Source organism: Phyllostomus discolor, chromosome 1 (assembly GCF_004126475.2).
Source record: "Phyllostomus discolor isolate MPI-MPIP mPhyDis1 chromosome 1, mPhyDis1.pri.v3, whole genome shotgun sequence".
NCBI lineage: Eukaryota > Metazoa > Chordata > Mammalia > Chiroptera > Phyllostomidae > Phyllostomus > Phyllostomus discolor.
This window is the reverse complement of record NC_040903.2, coordinates 82,088,979-82,102,572: the sequence shown is the minus strand read 5'-3', so window position 1 is coordinate 82,102,572 and position 13,594 is coordinate 82,088,979. Positions and strand designations below refer to the sequence as shown.

Genomic DNA, 13,594 nt, shown 5'->3' with positions numbered 1-13,594 from the left:
AGGATGCTCAAGGAACTTAGTGTGAACCTCAATAGCATACAAAAGACCAATCAGAAATGAATACACTAACTGAAACAAGAATAATTTACAGGGAATCAATGGTAGAGTAGATGAAGCATATAATCAAATCAGTGATTTGGAATGAAAGGAAGCAAAAAACACTTGATCAGAACAAATAGAAGAAAAAAGAATCCAAGAAAATGAGAATAGTGTAAGAAGTCTTCAAGTATACCAACATTTGCATCATGGGGTGTCATAAGGAGAAGAGAGAGAGCAAGAAATTGAAAACCTACTTGGAAAAATAATAACAGGAAGCTTCCCTAACTTGGTGAAGTAAATAAACATACAAGTTTAAGAAACACAGAGTCCCAAACAAGTTGAACCCAAAAGGCTCATACCAAGACACAACATAATTAAAATGCAAAAGGTTACAAACAAAGACAGAATCTTAAAAGCAGCAAGAGAAAGGCAGTTAGTCACCTACAATGGAGCTCCCATAAGATGGACAACCAATTTCTCAACAGAAACTTTGCATGCCAGAAGGGATTGGCAAGAAATATTCAAAGTGATGAAAAGCAAGGACCTACAACCAAGACTACTCTACCCAGCAAAGCTATCATTTAGAATTGAAGGATAGATAAAGAGTTTCCCGGACAAGAAAATAACTAAAAGAGTTCATCATCACCAAACCAATAATTGTTTTCTCTCAAAAGACAAAAGGTATTATATGAAATGTTAAAGGGTCTTCTTTAAGAAAAAGAAGAAGAAAACAGATTTAAAAATAGGAACAAGAAAATGGCAATAAATACACATCTATTGAACTTAAACACAAAAGCAGAATAGAAACAGACTCATAGATACGTAGAGAACATTTTGATGATTGCCAGATGAGAAGGGTATGGGGGGATGGGTGAAAAAGGTGAAGGGATTAAGAAGTATAAATTGGTTGTCACAGAATAGTCATGGGGTGTAAGTATAGCATAGGAAGTATAGTCAATAATATTTTAATAACTATGTATGGTGGCAGATAGGTGCAAGATTTATTGGGATGATAATCACTTAGTAAGTTATGAAGTGTGTAATCACTGGAGTGTATACCTGAAACTAATACAATAATGTATATCAATGTAATTAAAAATAAAAATAATTTAGAAATGAAAAAATAAATGTTAGTGGTAGATGACTACAATTAAATAAAACTCAAGATTTATAAAAGATTGAAAATAAAGAAAAAATGACGTATGAGATATATATACATAGGGGATAAATGTGACTGATTATTAAATTTTTCTACCTAGACTTGCTTCTTGAAGATTTTCTTCTTGCTGCTGGAAGCAAGAGTTTTATGTCAAGCAGATAAAGGAATAAAAGAATACAACACATTCTGAGTCTCATGTGTCCTGGGCTCACAGAGAACAGAAAGTATACTTCAGACCTCTCAATTCAAGGATACTTTTTGCCATAAAATATATATTAAATGTTTAATAATCCAAAAATGATAATATACATTTTACCATCAATACATAGCACTCCTCATACAAAACTTGATTGTGAACAAACCAATATTCAGGAAGGTATCCTCAGAAGTAGCTAAAATGTAGAGCATTAAATAACTTTGCACAGAAGGAAACTATATACAAGAACATAAAAGCCCTGGTTTCTTTACAGATGTAATGTCTCAATGTTAGAGCTTTTCTTTTATTAAAAACTTCCAGATGCATAACATATATAGCAGTACTAAGCCATACTTGCTGCTTTAAGCAGTCAGGCTTGCTGCTTAAACTCCTAGGAAGTTGTCAGCATGTCTGGAGGGTTTTGGAAGAAATTTCAGGGGATACAGTGTGCTTGGTTAAACCTGGTTTGCAGCTTACAATAGCTTTGGCTGGCATGTATGACCTTTCCAGCCTTCAGTACTTGGTCAGACTTCCTATCTTTGCTGCTTTACTAATAATTGTTTTCTCTCAAAAGGCCAAGTAACTAAAATAGTTTTTTAAAAAGTCATTTTCCTCTTCCAGACTTCCTGGAAGCCCATAGATTGAGACTGTGCATTAAGGAGAAAATAAATTGCTCAATAAAGCTCAGTAACTTTTACGGATGCTGTGTCATCCTATTACCTGTCCAATAAGACGACTGAGGAAGGTGTTGCACTTGGCGAAACTACTGTCCACAAGCTACTCAAACAGTAAATAACATTGCTGACGACAGAGGACATTTGTTTAAGTGGGAGGTAGAGTATTGTCTTCCAAATTTCCATTTGCAGTACTTGTCACAGTATGACTGTACCCAAATATACACTTTCTCTTGATATATATATATATTTTCATAGGGGGTAAAATGTTAATTCCGAAAGATTTTTCCTATCATTATTTAAACACAGATGCACAATTCATATATTCTCATTGTACAGTCAATTTAAATTTCAATAAATAAACATCATCAGCTTAACACAAATAAGAATCAAATCAGGTAAGAAAGTCTCAAAGATCTTAGAAACATCTTTAATAACAACTTTCTCACAATATAAATTATCTCTAAGTAACAGAATTTGGGGGATAGATGTTTTTCATAAACTACTTTCCAATCTAAATATTAACTGTTAGTCTAAAAATCAATTGTTTTCAATAAATATATTTTAAAGGCAATGGATTTCTGTAACTTGGTGATAAAGCCCCACAGTAATATCTAGAATTAAAGAATAAAAGAAAAAAGAAAAAATTTAAAAACACAGAAACTGTCATAAAAAAAACAAGATCTATATTGTAACTTGAAGCCTTAAAAAATAAGTGACTAAGAAAAAGGCTAAAGCTGATTTCCTGATCAACAGTGCTGTGCTCAGTCACATGCTACATTTGCCCAGCTTTCCGGTGTGACTGCTGCTTTTACATCTCCTTTGCCAGACTACTACAACCCATTATAAAACAATATTATATTAGAGTAATTTCAGGATTATACTCATTTTAATAAATAATTTTGCTTTCATTATGCCTAGTAATGCTTTCAGTTACAGACTTTTGGAGATGTGTTCAGTGTTGACAAGGGTACGGTATCTCTAAACACAAGAGCTGGGATCACACTGGGAACTGAACTTCAAGTTATTTTCTAACAGTATCTTGATTTTCTAACAGAGTCCTATGAGTCTCTGGAGATACCTCATGGGCCATCATGGGGAAGGAGGTTGAGCAGCAGAAAGAAATAGCTTAAACGGTTTTGGCCTCTGTCTCCTCTGACCTTCAAGGTCAATCAGTGTGTAGCTAACATTGCATCCAATTTCATATACTTGGTTTTCTCATAAGATTTCATTTTTAAAAAATCTCAGCCTCTTTAAGAAATGTTGGAAGAACCCTGAACTACTTGATCTCCAAGATTTATATTAGCTTTAATAGGTTTTGGCTCACAAAGTCCTCAGAGAAAAAGTTTAAAAAGGGGGATGGGGGCTTGTGGATAAGAATATCGGTGTGTATAAAGAGATAAACCACATTAAAAGTCCTCAACCAAGTCAAGCTGACAGATCCTCATTATGATCATTAGGAACTTTCTAAATAATCTTCTATAGAGAACTCAGAGTCACCAAATTCTTGACCCACTTAACTCACTGGACCCTCAACCAGGCTGATAACCATCTTTAGAAAGGCAGTTATTTCAGCAGCTTGTTTCCGTTCAAACTTTATCAGCTCTGACCTTGGGAACCCCAATTCTTTCCATTAAAAAAAAAAGAATTTATAGCATTCCAAAGTTCCCTGGCAAGGCCCTAGAATTCGCCAGCATTTCTAATGTGACTTTCAAGTCAAAGGGTTGTTTTTTATGTGATTTGTGGAAATGTTTTATCTTCTGATCGTACCGTGTATATCTAAAAAATCCCAGCTGGATTCTGGAGCCTCTGAGATATAAAATGGAGTTTCATAATTCCTAGAAGAGTAATACAAACATCTTACCTTTCATAATTGCCAGAACCAACTTAAGATACAAGAACATTGGAAAAGGACTGTGTCAATTTTCCCGGCATACTTAATTCTAGTATCTTAAAAATCAAAAAGGAGAACACCATTCTTGCCCTGTAAATAGACTTGAAGGAGAAGCTCTTAAAAAAGTTTTCTCCCCCATCAGCTGCTACAAGAACCAAAGAGGCTGTTGGAGACAAAGCGATAGTGAAGAATCCCTTTGACTCTCAAACCATTTCCTTAACTCTCAAACCATTGCCCAGAGTTGCACTACAGCAGGAATGCTAAAACACCAGCCTTGCCAAATAAGATGGTGAGGAGATTTGGTTCCCAGAGATTAGGGGATATTGTAGTTTCTTCCTTCTGCTTTTGCTCTCCTTGCATGTGAACTCTTAGTAAAGAAAGGAAAAATAGGCTCTGCCCCTAGCAGGACCAGCCTACTTCTAGTTAGACATGTTCTTCATCTCAACACTACCATAATGCGCAAACTAAAACTGGCTACAATTCATATAATTTACTCAGCCACTTAGCCTAAATGTGAAAATTATATTGAAATGTGTGCTGACTATAAACTTTGTGTATATAATCCAGAAGTCTAGAGCTCCTAAAATATAAATTATTCATATCCAAATGTACAAGATTTTGGCATTCCTGGCTAATCAAACTAAGCAATCAGACTAAGAAACACAACGTGAAAAACAAGGAACATATTTCAACTATCATTATGTGGTAACTGAAGTTGAAATGGGGACTCCAGATGAAATCATGTCAAAGGCATGATAGTGACTACAAATGATTGTTGATTCTGAGAAATTATAAAACATAAGCACAAAATCCCCAATTGGTAAATTCAATTAAATTTAGTTCTTTAATTCTACCTATTAGACTACTACCTTCAAGTTCATGTCTGTGAACTAAATAACTAAAATTTTTGACTAATACAAATGTGAAATTTACTAGATCATTTTAAATATCTTAAAGCTTGTAGGTAGGACATTATAATCTTCAAATATAGATGGAAGAAATTACTTTCTTCCTCTATAAATCTTTTCCATTGCAAGCACAAGTCAAGAGATAGAAGGTAACTAGGAATTTAATTGATAAGGAGCTGGTGGAACAGAGGAAGTCCCACTACGCAGCTCAGTTCCTCTTCCTTGTGGTCACAAAGGGACGGTGCCTGCCATCTGGTGGCATTCCTTCGGGGAATCCTATTATTTAAATGACTTACAGAATAGTCATTTGAAGGAATGGATGATGCCAATGAAAAGAGCTCAGTTTTAACTTGCAAGTGATTTCCACTTCTGCTTCCCACTCTTGTGCATTTCCTTCTTTTTAAAAGTCAATTTTAAAATATTTTTTAATTGCAAGATTGCTGAACATGTCCCAATGAAACAGTACTTATGCATGTCTAAGAATTCAGTATGTGGGTATGCCACAGACATTTCTAACACAGATGGAAAAAAAGTGTTAAATGTCATGGTGCATTAACCCACTGCATGGAACTTCACCCCTTTTGGCAAACCGGGGAGTGTGCGACAGCTCCTGCGTTTCGCAGTTCTGCAGTGGACTACCACCTGCAACTCAGGCTGACTCATACATTGTTTTCAATTCTCAGCATCCAACAAACCACGGAGTGGTGTTTATCAAGTGGAAAAATGGAAGAATAACACTTTTTCATAATACGTTTTGGATGGTTTCCACTCGAGATAACAAAAGTGATGTTATTTTGATGAGTGTCTTGTAAGTTTCCCCTACAACAGGAAATGCCCCCTGGACTGTAAAACAGCCCTGATTCTGGAATGTCTTCCCCATAAGCCCTCCATTTACCTGGTCTTGTTGATGAAAGGATGCCCCCCCTTCTCCATCCCTAGACCTGATTCTTCACCTCACATAACTGAAAATCCAGCATTATGCCCTGACTGGATGTACTCTTTCTATTCAGTGTGAGGCTGATTAGAAAAAATGCACAATACAGTGAAAAACCATGTTAATAGGGAATACAAGTTTTATGGGCATAATTTGTGTTAACAAGGTAAGTTAAAGGTCTTCTCATATGATGGGAAAGAGTGCACAACCTCTTTCCGCCCCAAATTGATAAGATGCCACAAAGCCCACCACCAGAGCCTGTATCACTCACATTTATAAATCACAGGGGCTTTAATTACCCATATTTATTCTTATTTTGCATACAATCATTTTCATAGGTTTGGAGGGTATGTAGGGACCTTAGAAATTATGTGGTATATCTCTTTTATCTCTAGCTAAACTCTGAGCAGATGACTAGCTGTGCTACATTCACTGATGTGAATGCCGAAGGTCCAGGTCCTGTTCAGTACCACCAGGCAGAAAGTTTTGACTCTTATTCAACACAAATCTCACTGTTTCCAGGAGAAAATGAAAGAATAAATTACCATCCTATCTACTACTGATCTTTACAAGTGAAAGCCATTTTTTTGGTTCAGTGAGTATCAGTGTAGGTAAAGCAGGTGTCTGAGCACCTTCACCTGACCATAAATTCTTGGAAATCCAAAAGCTGGGTAAGGTTATGTCAATCTGCTTTTTATCCATTGCTACAGCTTTATAATTAGAAGCCAGGTTTTCTCATATTATGATTTTATCCTACTGTGATTTTCTGGGTTTTCCCCAGAGAAAAATTTAAGATTTATCTTTGGTTTTTATAACATAGAAGAAATTTTGGTCACATGCCCCAAAGCACACCGCTCTTTTCCCTGGTTGCACTTGTTGCACCTACAAATTCATGCCAATTTTAAATAAATGTCTGTCCTCCTCATTGCAATGTAAGCTCCATGAGGGCAGATTCCAAGTTTGCCGGATCATCAGCTTATTCAAACTATCTAGCATGATATTTGTCACACAGAAGACTCTTTATACCTGGAGACCTGGAGAATTGACAGATGCCCTTCAAAATCATTCTAGTCCAACACTACTTTGGGAGGATATAAAAACTGAGTAAAAGTCATTCTTAAAAATGACTTGCCCCAGATTGTATAACATGCTCATGACAAAGCCAGGATTAGAATTCTGGATCCTTGATTGCCCATTCACATTCTTGGTCCATTACACCATAAGGTTCTTATACCTCATACCCTGGGCAACCAACACTGCTGATGAGTAAGGCACAGAAACCTTTGTGCTCTAAACATCATTTGGTTGGCTGCCTGGCTCCCAGTGTTCTTTTTTTTTTTCAGTTGGAAGATAGAAATCCTCCCATACATATGCCTGGTTTATACATACTTTTCTGTTGGACTCCAAGAACAAAACCCTAACTGGAATTCTATAGCCAGAGTGAAAAGCTGATTTATTCACAACTATGAGAGTCAAGTATTACAGAGGCCAAGCCACAGATGCCAGCTGAATTTCCATGGTTCAGCTACTGCAGAATCAAATGTCCTGCTATCCAGAGCTCCATTTAAATGTTACTTTATTTTATTTTATTTTGGGGTTTCTTTAATGCAAATATTTTAAAATAGAGCTTCTGAGCACATGAAAAAAGTAAACATGAATTTTCAGAGGTGACAAAGGTGATCTACAATTGGACTATGGTGATGATTGCCTAACTCCATAAATTTGTTATTTTAATCTTTAAATTATACACTTAAAATGGGTAATTATTATAAATTATACTTCAATAAACCTGTTAAAATAAGTGTGAAAATGAGTCAGAAAGTTAAAGTATTTCTTTTTGTAAACATCTGATATCAAAACTGTAAAGAAATTTTTCAATATCCCCATACTCTTTTAAGCCCAATTTTTATCTACTTCATCCATGGTTTACCTACATATTCAACAGTTTCTCCTGCAATTTGGGTAAAAATAATTTAGTACACTAGTATAAACAACTTGGTGTACACTGAGATACTGAGTTGTTTGATTATCTGTATGAATGATCTACACATATATATGTTTAGTGAGGCATAGTGTTCTAGTCCAAAACCTGTCATCAGCCATTGGACTTTCAGCAAGTTACACATCGCCAGACCTCGGTTTGCCCACCTCTATCATGTGTCCTTATGGGCAAGATTAGAATTAAATAGCCTATAATACAGTAAAAAGAATGATAACTGCTATTATCTAATGAATAGCCACCAATATGCCAGACTGTTTAAATTATCATCCTATGAGGAAGGTATTATTATTAACTACTTTTCTGCAGATGAGGAGGCTGTAATATAGAATTCAATAGTTTGACAAAGTTCATACTTTGTCAAACAAAGTTATTCAGTAGCAGACCCAGGATTTCAATCTAGAGCTGTCCAGCTCCAAAACCTGTACTCATTCTCTATTCCTCACTAAACCTTGGATGTTTTTGATTCTACCAGATGTGGGCATGAATCCTGACCTTGCCTTTACTATGTTAAATTTATCACCTTCTGAGTCCTGTTTCCTAATCTATAAAATGAGATCACTAATATTTAATTCTCGGGGTTGTTGTGAAGATTTAATGAGAAAGGACTTCCCATATAATTAAAAATTATTCAATCGTATTCTTTCTCATCCCTCTCCCATAAAAGCTCCTTCCTGTGTTTAAAAAAATCTATTTAAAAAATCTATAAATTTTATGATTTCCTTGTAGCCTACCTGGGTAAACCTCACTGGCACTGAGTTCTATCAAAAGCACTTAAAGGGAACACAAACAACATGGCATTAATCCTTTGCTATCAGTCCTTGGCTCTGTGACGGAGACTGTCAACAAGAGTGTCAACTTCAAGGGGTGGGCATCTGTCCACAGGAACTGAGCAAGCTGAGGTCACAGACTTGTCTCACTCTGCCCTACAAACAGATGTCTGGGTGACAACATTTAGTCACTGCAAACCAGGGTTACAGCCAAAGCCTGGCTCTCACAGACCAGGTGGGAAGTGCTGTATCTCCTTTCTAATCCTCTTAGCTAGCCCATCCGTTCCCTAAAACAATAACTCACTGACCATAACTCGAAATAACTAGTTTTCCCCCAGGACTCTACTTTGAACATAATGCCTTATTTTGATGATATCTAATTATTCCACAAGCAGCGATTTGTCACCAAGAAACCTGTCTGATTCTGTGCATTGAAATGTGCACCTTCAAATATTTACCTCTCAAGTAACCTGGTGAAAACTGATGTAATGTGGAGCTCTAGTGGTGGCAAGAAAGTAAAGCAGCCATGAGTGAGGGCCAACAAAACAGCCAAGGAGTTTACCCTTTATTATTTATTTGTTTGTTATTGTGAAATCACCACTTATTATTCAATTAACATGTTAAAAAGAAAAACGGTCATCCAAGCAAATGTAAGGTAAACTGTAAATATATCATTCTTCCAGATTACACTTGAGACCTCAACAACTAGTTTATGTCAAACATGATGAAGGAGTTAAATTCAAAACAAAAAACAAAAACAGCACAGTTATGTGGTTGGCACTTTTCTACTTTTTTACCCAGTTCACTAAGAATCCTATTAATTAAACACTGGCTATTTTTCACACAGCTCACAAGTACTGAATAGAAAATGCTGGACTCTAAGTGATATGACCAGTGAAGTCTTATACCAACTGTTTTGGGAATTTAAATAATCCTTCCAAGCTGATGAGGCTTTTACGAGTTAATCCCTACACTAGAAAAGTGCTTTCCTTGAATTTCTGACTTCTGAGGTCTTTTCCAACTTAAAACAACCAAGAATGAAACCCACAATGTCAAAACAAACATTAACTTATTTCCCTATTACCTAATATATATGTCTTCTCAATGGAAAGGGCTTCGTTTACAAAAAAATACAGCTCCATTATGGTCAACAATGTAGCAGAACATAAATAGTAAAACTTTTATGATGTACAACTGGGAGTTCACATTTAAAATTTCTAAACATTTAGCTGATTTAACTGTGTTATCATGAGAAAAATACTCAGAATATGAAAAAATACAGGAAGTAGCCTTTCCATACATAAGTATCTAAGCATCATGTTACTGAATGGTACAGAAAATGTAACAGACTCACTCTTCCATAAGTGATGGTAAAAGAAATGGAATGTTCATAAACACATTAACAATATTTACCTGAAATAAATATCTTGACTTCTGAGAGTTTTCCATGGCTTTTATCACTTGAATCCACTAGATGTTTTCCAACAGACATATTCCCAGGGCTTCTAAAATTGTTAGGTCTACAGAACCCTAGCCTCAAAGCTAATAAAGGAAAATTTGATGATTACCTAGAGGTTTCTTTCTTTGATATCTCTTTTTCACCCTTCTACTAATGTGCTGTCATTAATAGAATCCCCTAAAGCTGCACACCAAAAAAAAAATGGTAAAAATATAAGAGCTTTTCTTGAGAGGTCATTGAGAATGCAGTAGTTTGCAATGGAAAGCTCAAGATAAAGAGCTACTAATTTCCCTGTGCTATAGGATAGGAGAACCTTTTTGATAGACAAGAATAAAAGCAGGAGAGAAAGTTAAGGTTGTTTACTAATATATGTCAAAAGTAGCAAACGTAAACCTGTACTAATCCAACATTCACCACCAGGAAATTCAGAATGTAACATGTTCTACAGTCCTTTTCACCACAGACATTAAAATTGAATACAATTGGACAATATTTTCTATCTATGCCTCTATGAATTTCACCTTTGTACATCATCTTGCCATATTTTCCTTGGTGATTATCTCTCTTCTTTGCCCTCCATAACAGACCTTGGTTTGCTGCTTAAATATTTGGGGCTTTATTTGCCATTCTTTTGACTGAGACATGTTGACTTCATTAAAGTAAGTTAGGTCTGCATTCTTTCTTTACTATTATTACAGGTAGACTTGACAGACACAGGACTTTTCTTTTAAAATGCTCTGCTATGGAGCCAACCTTATTAAATAAGTTCCATTTTACCTGCTGGGCAGTTGCATTCTGAAGGTGCTTCTCTTGCGATTCTTATTTTAGCCATATGTTCATAGGATTTCTGCAGGGGAAGAAAGAGATATTAAAAGTAATCAGTAGTATCATAGAGAAATGGGCTCCTTAGGGATTCTCTGGCCATATGTTTGGTTCACCAGCATTTGATAGCCTGCATACTAAAATTTACATATGTACTTGGACTTTAGTCAAAAGGTAACAGTACCCAAGCCCTAAAAAAAGAAAATGATTATTGACATGATATCAAGACTGCTGGACCTGTATAACATCTTCTTCCGTTGTTCAACTACCACCACCTTCTCCCTCAGCTCAAACATGTGCAATCAATGCAAAAACCTGTTACTAACATGTTGCAGTTCTAGGTTAAGTTATGTATTTTAAAGCATCCATATTTTATACATGAAGATCAAGTGCCTATCATATTGTGCTGCAACTGCTGCCAAACAGGCTCTTGTGTTGGAAGAGCAAGTTCCAGAAAATCTCCTAATTCTCATTTAAAGCAGCCCCTGATTTTGATATATAATATAGATTATTTTGAACTCTCAAGTCAAATGGCACTTTTACAAAAAAAAAATTCAGCTACTATATTTTATTTTTAAACATTTAATATGAGAACATTCAATGTATGAAATGACTGGTCCGAAATCACATGGACGGTTATTTTACTTTCAAGAGTGACTTTCAAGAGTAACTACCATATGTTAACCCTATGGTCCTAACCTTCTTAGAACATATGAAGAACATAATGTTATCTCTGCAAGGAATATTCTCCACAAAATTGGGAAAGATTCAGATCAGACTCTGGAAAACTAAAAGAAGATTAAATGCCACCCTTCCCTCTTTTAGAGCTCCATATATGTTTAACGTGCAAGCATTCAGAAGAGTAAGGGAAGATGATACACACAGAGAGGATCATATCAAAGGATGTGCACATACAAATATATTCTACACTGAGATGGTCGCCTAGCATATGCACACACAGCCACACCAAGTATGCGGACAGTAAGGGTAGAGGTTGATCATATACACAGAATCACGCGTGTGCCAGATGTTATCCACGAGCAAAATACCCCAGCCTTTCACACCTGAGCCAGAAGTCGCTCCACTTTCTCTTGCACCATTGCATTCAGCTGATCCACGCAATCAGGAAGCAGACGGATGGAAGGATCCCCTTTGGCGGATTCGAGAGCGGCGATCCTCGCCTGGAGGTCGTTGGTTTTCACCCCCAGGTACAGACAAGACAACACGGCCACCACTGATAGGAGGGCCGCCAGGACCGCGCACGAGGGTACGGTCCTGGCACAACGCTGCCCAGCGGGGCTTGGGTCCTCCGATCCCGACTCCCGGGCCCCTCCTTTCGCTGCAGGCTTCTTCAGCAGCATCGTGGCAGGGTCAGCTGCCTCCCACCCTGTACCACTTCCAATAATCTTAAAAGGAAAGAAAAAGGACGTTTCCTTCAAAGTTCAATCAGCGTGGCTGTACAACTAGTTGGTGTAGTGGGAGCAGGGGCGCGAGGATGTGGACCCCCACTCTCCTCAGCGCCGAGACCAGCAGTTGCGGACCATCAGTCCTTTGCCTTCTTCTCCCTTCCCAGCCCGGGGAGAAGAGCACTCTCAGTCTAGGGACTGGTGGCAACGAGGTGAAAACCGTACTGAAACCCACCCGGATGGTCCTGCTGGCCCCTAAAGGACAGACACCTAGTCCGAAGTCAGGGGACAGCGGGCGAGGGCTGCGGTGTCTGCCGCTCCCCTCGCCCCGCAACGGGGACCTGTTGCGTTTCTGTTAGTTCCCCTGATTTCTACCTAGTCTGTGTTTCTCCGCACGCCAACTGTTTCCCACCTGGACTCAGTTCCAGGCAAAAAGGCTGAGAGCAGTGGTGGGAGACCCGCGGCAGGAGCGCGGGGCAAAAAGCGTAGCGGAGGGTCAAAGAACAGAGGAAACGAAATGGCCCAGGAGGAGCAAAAGCGAACGGCAAAGCCCCAGTCGTGGCAGCCCCAAGGATCTCCGCAGCCTTGCGCGTGCGAGCCTTAAATACACTTCGAGATGCTCGTGTGTGAGTGTGTGTGAGAGTGCGCGCGCGCCCGGAGCCGACGTCCCGCCCCCGCCCCCGCCCACTCTCGGTGTGGGCTGGGTCTGCGCCCCCCGGCAGCGCGCCCCCTCCCTTGCCAGGCCCAGGCCTGCCTCATTATCCTAATATATTCACCTTCGCCTAGCCCGCTAGGCCCCCAAGGGGGCGGGGAAGCTAAGTCGGGAGGTTCATTAGCATAAGATATGCAACTCCTGGAGCGGCAACAGTGATTGGAGATGAGCTTGAAGACCCCTCCCCCTCCTCCAAGTAACTTTAGCGTCCCGAGGGCCACTTCTCCCGCCTAGGCCAGGGGCTGAACCAGGGTCTGCCCGAGGGCCAGGCTGCGACAGTGGCTTAGACTGTCTCTACCCAATGCTCCCTTTTTATTACGGTTAAATCTAGAGAAATGGCCTCCAGGCGGGAAGAAGTGGAGCAGAAAGCTCCAGCTCTCCAGATCTTCACTCAAAAGCAGCAGCGGAAGCTCTTGGGGTCTCGGTCTGGGCAGCCTTTTTCCCTCCTCCCTCACTTTCCCCACATGCCCAGAGGCAAAGTGTCTGGCTGACGCCCGAGGTACATTTCCCCACTTCCCTTCTCTTCCCACGGCCCTGCAGATTCTCCACCTAAGGAAGTTTTTTTTTTCCCCCTCCCCCAGCTTCCTTCTGTCTTGACGGGCCGAGTCGCCTCCCTGCTCTG

At 38.8% G+C, this 13,594-nt stretch overlaps 1 protein-coding gene across 8 annotated transcripts in view; it reads right to left on the bottom strand.

The window, feature by feature from the left end:
- COL25A1 (collagen type XXV alpha 1 chain) overlaps window positions 1-12,878 on the bottom strand; it is a 498,892-nt gene extending 486,014 nt beyond the window's left edge. For 7 of the 8 annotated variants that reach the window (XM_036025482.1, XM_036025500.1, XM_036025468.1 and 4 more), the window contains exons 1-2: window positions 11,919-12,878; window positions 10,810-10,879 (exon numbers count right to left, since the gene is read on the bottom strand). In XM_036025482.1, coding sequence (XP_035881375.1) covers window positions 10,810-10,879; window positions 11,919-12,215 — 367 coding nt within the window. In that variant the 5' untranslated portion in view covers window positions 12,216-12,878. The remainder of the gene's footprint in view (window positions 1-10,809; window positions 10,880-11,918) is intronic. The other variant, XM_036025471.1, reaches the window with a different exon arrangement.
- Window positions 12,879-13,594: the final 716 nt, after the last annotated feature.